Source organism: Tarenaya hassleriana, unplaced genomic scaffold (assembly GCF_000463585.1).
Source record: "Tarenaya hassleriana unplaced genomic scaffold, ASM46358v1 Cleome3, whole genome shotgun sequence".
Classification (NCBI taxonomy): Eukaryota; Viridiplantae; Streptophyta; class Magnoliopsida; order Brassicales; family Cleomaceae; genus Tarenaya; species Tarenaya hassleriana.
Genome location: NW_010966177.1, coordinates 2,068,056 through 2,076,611, shown reverse-complemented (window position 1 = coordinate 2,076,611; position 8,556 = coordinate 2,068,056). Strand labels below are relative to the sequence as shown.

The window sequence follows — 8,556 nt, the reverse complement described above, 5'->3', positions numbered from 1 at the left end:
GCGTTGCGGGCCCCCGCCGATAAGCCTTCAAGCTCCACCCATCCGCCAGGCGACGCAAACCCGACGATACTACCGGGGGAGACGATCCTGAACTCAGGGGAGTTGCCGGAGACAGAGACGGACACAGCAACGGGGGGGCTCCGCCGTTTCACAAACACGTTCGACTCCCAAGTGAAAAAAATCGATATGCCGGTTTTTGAAGGAGACAATGTCCATGGCTGGGTTACTCGTGCAGAGAGATTCTTCGAACATGGAGGCTGCACTGATGAGGAGAAACTTCGCCTCGTCTCCCTGAGCGTGGATGTACCCGTCCTGGACTGGTTCAACTGGCAGCGCCGCCGCTCGGATTTCACTGACTGGACAGATTTTAAACTCCGGTTGCTGTCGCGTTTCGGCGACAAGCGGGCAGGTTCTTTTACTGATCGTCTATTTTCTCTGAAACAGTCGCGTTCGGTTGCGGAATATTTGCAGGACTTTGAGGCTCTGCTAGCCCAGTTGCCGGAGATGCCGGAGGATATGGTCGTCAGTGCCTTTCGACATGGGTTAAAGGCCGAGCTTCGTGACTTGCTCTATATTTTTCACCCGGAGGGCTTTGAGAAGATTGTCGACCTCGCCTTACGTCTCGACGGTTGCTCTGTTCAGCCACCGGGGGTTCCTCCTAGACACTCCGAGGGGAGGTCTGTTCGCTCTGCGTCGTCGACTTCGGGAAATTTTCGTACAGTATCAGTGCCGGCAACACAGTCGTCTGACACCAGCCGTCTGGGGGATAGTCGGCGCCCTGCACCGGCCTCGACGGTACCTTCTATGGGCCCACAAGCTGATCGCCCTAATCCCTTTAGGCGTTTAAGTGATGATGAGGTGGCGGAAAAGCGTCGACGTGGCTTGTGTTTTCGCTGCGATGAGAGATATTTTGTGGGGCACAGATGTAAAAACAAGGAACTACAGGTTATTTTGGTAAAAGATGACGTGGAGTATTTGGTGGGTGAAGAGGAGTTGAAGGAGCTATCGACACCTTTACCTACAGATGTCCCAGAGCAGGCTGAGCTGTCCATGAACTCTGTCATCGGTCTCACTTCTCCAAAAACCTTCAAGGTCGCAGGCACGATCGGCCGTCAGGGAGTGGTGGTTCTCGTGGACAGCGGCGCAACCCATAATTTTATGTCTGTGGAGGTTATTACAAAGCTAGGGCTCAGACCGGTTCACACCTCGGGTTACGGGGTCTTCCTCGGCAACGGGCTAACGGTTCAAGGGGAAGGGATCTGCCAAGCGGTAACCCTATACGTCCAGAACTTGGCCATTGTCGCCGACTTTCTCCCTCTCGAGCTCGGCAGCGCTGATGTGGTGCTCGGTATTCAGTGGCTCCGAACCCTTGGTCAAATCCAGTTCAACTTTTCAAAGCTGGAGATGCGATTCTTTCAAGGCGCAACCCAAGTCACCATTCAGGGAGATCCTGGGTTACAGAATTCATTGGTCTCCTTCAAGTCATTGATGAAGACCGTACATCACGGGGAACAACGCTTCTGGGTTGAGATCAACATGTTACAATCAGACTCATCGCTCGAGATGAAGCCAGCAGCAGCATTGATTCCAGTCTTGGACGAATTTCAAGCTGTTTTTGGCGTGCCGGAAGGACTGCCCCCTCTCCGAGAACGTGCTCACTCTATTCACTTACGTGAGGGAACCCCTGCAATCCGAGTCAGACCCTACCGTTATCCACATGCTCACAAAGAAGAGATTGAGAAGCTGGTTTCGGATATGCTCAAGGCTGGTATTGTTCGCCCTAGCCAGAGTTCTTTTTCGAGCCCCGTTTTGTTGGTTCGAAAAAAGGAGGGCAGCTGGCGGTTCTGTGTGGATTATAGGGCGTTAAATCGGGCTACCATTCCTGATAAATTCCCAATCCCTGTCATCGACCAACTGCTGGACGAGTTGTATGGAGCTGAGATTTTCTCCAAACTGGACCTCAGGTCGGGCTACCATCAGATACGTATGGCAGACTCCGACATTCACAAAACGGCATTCCGAACGCATGATGGACTATATGAGTTTTTGGTCATGCCTTTCGGCTTGACCAATGCCCCTGCTACATTCCAGGCTCTCATGAACGTGATCTTCAAGCCTTTCTTGCGGCGATTTGTATTGGTTTTCTTTGATGACATATTAATTTACAGTCGTTCCTGGGAAGAACATGTGACGCATCTCAAGACAGTCCTTGAGGTGCTACACCAACAGCAGCTCTTCGCTAACCGCAAGAAATGCATTTTTGGCCAGCCACAGATTGAGTATCCCGGCCACCTGACCTCAAAGGCCGGTGTCGCCACTGATCCCAGCAAGACGGTGGCAATGCAGCAATGGCCAGAACCCAGGACGGTGAAAGAATTGCGTGGGTTCTTAGGGTTGACGGGTTACTACAGACGTTTCGTCCGTAACTACGGGACAATCGCCAAGCCCCTGACCGACTTATTGAAGAAGGACAGTTTCATGTGGTCGGATACGGCATCATATGCTTTCAACAGCCTCAAGCACGCAATGATTTCAGCTCCTGTGTTGATTTTGCCTGACTTTTCAGATATTTTCGTAGTCGAGGCTGATGCCTCGGGAGCGGGAGTAGGAGCTGTTCTGATGCAAAAGAAGAGACCAGTGGCCTATTTCAGCTTTGGATTGAAAGACAGAGACAAGATGCGACCAGTGTATGAAAGGGAACTCATGGCCATTGTGCTTGCTGTCCAGAGGTGGAGACATTACTTAATGGGCAGAAAGTTCCAAGTATACACAGATCAGAAAAGCCTAAAATTTCTGTTGGAACAACGAATGGTGAGCCTGGAGTACCAACGCTGGCTGATCAAGCTTCTGGGGTTCGACTTTGACATCATATACAAGCCAGGACTCGAGAATAAAGCTGCCGATGGCCTCTCTCGGATTCCCCATGATGCACCGATACAGGGGACGTCTTGGATCGGGGCGCTGACAGTTCCTACTTGCCTTGACCTGACTTCCCTGGCAAAGGAAGTTGAAGAGGACCCGGTTTTGGGACCAATTCTGGGCAAACTCAGAGCCTCACAGCCGACACCTCCTGGATACTCTCTACAAGGTGGCGTACTCTTATATAAACAAAGGTTTGCGATTCCCGCTACTTCTGCATTTATTCCAATTCTCTTGGCTGAGTTGCATGACAGTCCCATTGGAGGACATGGTGGTGTCTTAAAAACAATGAAGCGCGTTCAATCGTTGTTTCATTGGACGGGCATGAAAGGAGCCATACAGCGTTATGTGGCGGCTTGTCCTATCTGCCAAAGAAACAAGTATTCCACACTATCTCCGGCGGGCTTGCTGCAACCGTTACCGGTGCCGACTCAGATATGGAGTGACATTTCCCTGGACTTCATCGAAGGACTCCCTAGATCCTGCGGTTTCAATGCAATTCTGGTTGTGGTGGATCGCCTCAGTAAGTTTGCTCACTTCATCTGCTTAACTCACCCTTTTTCGGCTGTAGATGTGGCTACAGTCTTTATCCGTGAGATTGTCAGGCTTCATGGCTTTCCTACATCCATAGTTTCAGACAGAGACAGGATTTTTCTCAGTCTCTGTTGGAGGGAATTATTCCGCCTCTCGGGTACAAAACTCAAGTTCAGCACGGCCTTCCACCCGCAAACGGATGGTCAGACAGAGGTCGTGAACAGGAGTTTGGAAACATACTTGAGATGCTATGCCTGCGATCATCCGAGAAAATGGGCTTTGTTCATTGCCTGGGCTGAATATTCCTACAACACTGCCTTCCACACGGCCCTACAGACTTCTCCATTTCAGGTGGTATATGGGCGCGCTCCTCCTGCTCTAATCAGGTATGAACCCGGTTCTACCATGAATGGGGATTTAGAGGCTTCTCTACAGGAACGTGATGTGATGCTGATAGACATAAGGCAGAAATTGATTCGAGCACAAAATCGGATGAAACAATATGCTGATCGATCACGTCGAGAGCTCGAGTTTCAGCTGGGAGATTGGGTTTTCTTGAAGCTTCGCCCTTATCGGCAACACTCGGTGGCTCGCCGAACTTGTCAGAAACTTGCTGCCCGGTACTACGGTCCATTCCAGGTGACCCAACGCATTGGGAAAGTGGCCTATAAACTCCAATTGCCTACTGATTCGAAAATTCACCCAGTGTTCCACATTTCTCAGTTGAAGAAAGCCATTGGGTCGGCTTTTGAAACCCAACCTCTGCCACCTCGTTTGACCGCAGATCTGGAGGTGATTGTTGAGCCGGAGGATATCATTGATCACCGCTACTCACCTGAAGGATTACTCGAGGTCCTGATCCAGTGGAAGAGCTTACCATTTCATGAGGCTACATGGGAATTGGCTCAGGATTTTGTTCACCAGTTTCCGGAATTCCAGCTTGAGGACAAGCTGCGTCTTCGGGCCGGGGGTAGTGATACACCATTTCGAGCTTATGTAAGGAGGAGGAAGCCGATCACCGGAAAGATAGATGCAAGGGCTGAGGTTGGAGCTGCAGGAGACAACATCAGGGACACGCAGGAGACAACATCGCCTGGAGAATGATCAGAGTGGCAGAGCAAGGAAGGGAAAAGGGGTTTTTAACAAACCCATTATTACCTAGTATTAATTATTACTATAGGCTTTTGGAAAACGGTTTTGGGCGCGTGGGGATTGGCGAACCTCTTTTGGGTTGTACAGCGGCTATAAAAACGAAAGATGGGATATTGGGTTCCTTATGCATTTTGTGATTGAAAGTCTAAGGGTAAGGGGTGAGGGAGAGTCTCACACGAATCAACTCTCAGTCGTTGTATTGGTGTTTTCCCATTTGATCAATACAACTTGCGTATCTATTTTAGATTGTTGTTCTATCAAGCTCTTAGGTTTTGCAGATTCCTCCTCTTGTTAAAACCAATCTTTCTACTAAACAGCCTTATTCGCATGCCTTCTGTTTACATTTTGTCAATGCGATTAGTGATTACACAATAGATGTAGAATTACCATGAAGAATTTCGCTAGTTTTTCAGGCTGAATCCAAATTTTTGCTGCACGATGACAATTTCACAGCCGGAAATCAAGAACCCGGATGGATCAACAGTATTCACCTACTAAATTCGTCAAACATTCTACGACATAAACCGAAACGGAGGCAAGAATCAAACCAGAGTGTGTGAGAGAGAGGGAGAGGGAGGCGAACCTCCTTGAAGTTGCTGCTGTTGAGGAGGAGATTGAAGAGAGCGTTCGAATTCTTCGGCTCTATCGAGGAAAGGCTTGAATCCGAGTTGCAGAGATAAGTAGCCGAAGGCCAGAGATCCCAGTACCACCACCCCCGATCTCATCGCGTTGTCCATCGCCGTCCGCTTCATCTTCTCCCCGATGGCTCAGAATTTCGATGATTTTGGGTATTCTTATTTTTTTTCTCTAATTAAGTAAAACTTCCGAACCAGACAGAGTCTTTCCCTTGTTCCGACACGTGTCCCGTCGTTCGGTGGTTTCCGCTTTCGCGGCCCGAGGGTTTGTGAGAGGAGTCAACAGGAATCTGATGTTGGCTAGGCATGGTGTCCTCTCCGGCCTCGCATGGTTGAATTTCACCAAAAGTTATATGTTGCATCCGAATTTTTCTTCATCGTCCGTGCTCAGGAGGCAAGATCATTTGGTAAGAACACTCTGTGGCTGCAACGCGAAGAACCGTCGCCGTAAGATCGTCAGAGCCATGAGCTCCGGAGGTATTTCCTCGGAGGCCGACGCCGATAGCGTCTTGAGAACCCTTACGCCGGTTCTCGACCCCAAGCTCCACAAAGGACAAGCTGGTTAGTCCGATCTAATCTTTGTCCGTAATTGTGTTCCTTCTCCTGTTTTACATGTGGGGTTTTGTTGTATACATGGATTTGAATTCGATTGTTTAATCGCTTATGATCTGGGTTTTTTTGGCGGATATCGAAATCGACTTTGTTTGTTCAAATCCGGAGACTTTAGGTTCAAAGATGCCTTTTTTAGGTTATGTAAGTTATTTATTGAGCTTCGGTGGCGAAGAAGATGAACAAGTAGAAATGAGCTGATTGAAGCAACATCAAAAGGTAGATTTAGGTTTTAGAAGTTCAAGAGTTGCTTTTGGCAGCCAAATGGATAAAAACTTAATAATAGCTCAGGAAGTGTTGGGGATGAAATTCGGTTCTTTCCGTGTGCAAGAACCTTTATTTGATTCTTGCCATTATTTTCTGCGATTTTTGTGGGATCAATTCCTATGCCATGAGCTTGAATTGTTTTTCAATCTTCTACCAGGGAAGATAGCTATCATTGGAGGTTGTCGTGAGTACACAGGCGCTCCTTATTTTGCTGCCATTTCGGCTTTGAAAATCGTTAGTAGTCTTGCTCCACTATCCTTCAAGTGTTGTTCAATTCCTTTTTGGTCAAATTTACATGGTCTCTAAGGATAAGATGGTTCTTTTCTTGTCGCTGCAGGGCGCTGATTTGTCTCATGTTTTCTGCACAAAGGACGCTGCTCCAGTTATAAAGAGCTATAGTCCTGAACTGATAGTGCATCCGGTTCTGGAGGAATCGTACAGCCTCAGGTGATGTCCCGTGCTTTGCTTTCATGATTTGTCTTAGTAGGTTTGTCCGTCTCTCTAATCTCTGTTTCTGTTCTTTTAATGGGAGCGTAGTGGTTTAAGTGGGGAAGATAGAGGGAAAATCTCCAAGAAAGTACTTGGTGAAGTCAGTAAATGGATGGAGAGATTTGATTGCCTTGTAATCGGTCCCGGTCTAGGCCGGGATCCATTTCTTCTGGTATGCGTTGTTCAGCCCAGTTTATTGCATAGAGGAGAGGAAAAAGAAAGGTTTTTTTGTCTGCAAATAATTCTATAATTTGATCCGATTCTGCATAGTCTGTTAGAGATGCATTGAATTGGAAAAATATTTTGGTCGATACTGCGGCCTTCTTGACCTAGAAACTCTCATGCAAAATTTCTCTAGAGATTTTGATTTGTTTCAGGAATGTGTCAGCAAAATTATGAAGCTTGCTAGAGAGTCCAACATCCCTTTTGTAGTCGATGGGGTAAGCAGTTATCTTGGCATAAAGATCAAATTTCTTGGTCTGTCCTTTTAGTAAATCTTGATTGTTGATCATTTTCTGTTCCACTCGCTCTTCCATTAGGACGGGCTGTTTCTCATAACAGACTCGATCAATCTCGTCAGCGATTATCCACTCGCTGTGTTAACCCCAAATGTGAACGAGTATAAGCGCCTAGTTCAGAAAGTTCTGAACTGTGAAGTAAATGAACAGAATGCTCAAGAACAGCTGTGCTCTTTGGCCAGAGAGTAAGTACACCACGAAACTATAAAACCCTACTGAAACAACTAATAACTAAGATTGTACATCTGTGATGATCAGGATTGGAGGCGTTACAATTCTGAGGAAAGGCAAATCTGATCTTATAAGTGATGGAAAGACGGGTCTGAATCTTTTCTTGTTTTATACTTTTATCGAGAAAACGCTATGAAAATACTAATGCTTCACTGGGTGTTATTGCATCTCCAATCTCTGCAGTCAAATCTGTGAGCATATATGGTTCACCTAGGCGCTGTGGTGGGCAAGGTGATATCCTCTCCGGGAGGTATTTTATTCGAACCTTTTTTTTATTATTTTTTTGCATATTACCACAAGTCAAGAGGAGAGCACGCTAGTTCACATTATAAAGTTTGCACCTTTTGAACTTAAGGAAGAATTTCTTTAGACTTCGGCATAGTATCCTGCTAAAGCAGTAGGTATGTGGTTCAATTTCTATTGAGTATGGATTATTCTTTGGGAATGTGCTTGTGGGCTGAAGGTATCTAATTCGATCCATAATATTTTTTAATATCTTCGGTTCGTATGGTTGCATCCAGTGTTGCAGTGTTTTTGTCTTGGGCTCGGCAGCTCAGTTCACCTTCTGAAGCAAAAGAGACTGTCGGGTTAGATATCTCGATGCCATTGCACCCTTTTCTTTATCGTTCTTAACCCATCAATCAATACCGTTGCATTTGAATGATCCAATTTCACCAGCTCCTCGTCGGAAAATCCAGCCATCTCGGGATGCGTAGCCGCGTCAGGTCTGCTGAGAAAGGCTGCATTGCTGGCGTTCGAGAAGAAGAAGAGGTCAACTCTCACGAGCGACATTATCGATTGTTTGGGGGAGAGGTATGAATTCTTCTACCTAAAAATTTGTCTCAGAAAACTCTCACTACTTCATTCCGGGATTAGGATTCGTACAGCCACATGTGTTTGTGTTCTGTTATTGTTGCAGCTTGGAGGATATTTGCCCTGTTTCTTGACCTCTTTCAACGGCCTTACAAGACAGACAGATATCGTTCTTGAGATCGTGAAACTAGTTCTGCTCTGTCTCTGTTTTCTGTTTCTCGTCTTTGGTGATGTTCTTCAACTCGAAACGTGGTAAATGGCCATAATAAAAGCTTTGATCTTTGATCCATTTTCCGGTGCGTAAGGTGAAAACAAACGCGTTCTGTGGTCTTATGTCCACTGGTTGCGTTCTTGGAGATGAATTCTATTGTTTCAGAGCAAGAACAGAG

At 46.9% G+C, this 8,556-nt stretch overlaps 2 protein-coding genes across 4 annotated transcripts in view; one reads left to right on the top strand and one right to left on the bottom strand.

The window, feature by feature from the left end:
• Positions 1–5,450, bottom strand: part of LOC104818801 — a 7,002-nt gene extending 1,552 nt beyond the window's left edge. Inside the window, exons 1-2 of one of the 2 annotated variants that reach the window (XM_010548542.2) lie at positions 5,189–5,379; positions 4,993–5,036 (exon numbers count right to left, since the gene is read on the bottom strand). In XM_010548542.2, the coding sequence (XP_010546844.1) occupies positions 4,993–5,036; positions 5,189–5,357 (213 nt within the window). In that variant the 5' untranslated portion in view covers positions 5,358–5,379. Of the gene's footprint in view, positions 1–4,992; positions 5,037–5,188 lie in introns of both variants that reach the window. The other variant, XM_010548543.2, reaches the window with a different exon arrangement.
• Positions 5,435–8,456, top strand: LOC104818802 (ATP-dependent (S)-NAD(P)H-hydrate dehydratase). 2 transcript variants are annotated; one of them, XM_010548544.2, is made up of 11 exons: positions 5,435–5,801; positions 6,274–6,350; positions 6,454–6,563; positions 6,654–6,777; positions 6,983–7,045; positions 7,145–7,308; positions 7,382–7,443; positions 7,538–7,604; positions 7,876–7,941; positions 8,033–8,167; positions 8,274–8,456. In XM_010548544.2, the coding sequence occupies exons 1-11, from the start codon at positions 5,534–5,536 to the stop codon at positions 8,299–8,301; spliced, it is 1,164 nt and encodes a 387-aa protein (XP_010546846.1). In that variant the 5' UTR covers positions 5,435–5,533; the 3' UTR covers positions 8,302–8,456. The 2 variants fall into 2 exon arrangements, with proteins under 2 accessions (XP_010546846.1, XP_019058750.1); XM_019203205.1 differs by lacking the exon at positions 6,654–6,777 and having other exon boundaries at positions 6,964–7,045.
• Positions 8,457–8,556: the final 100 nt, after the last annotated feature.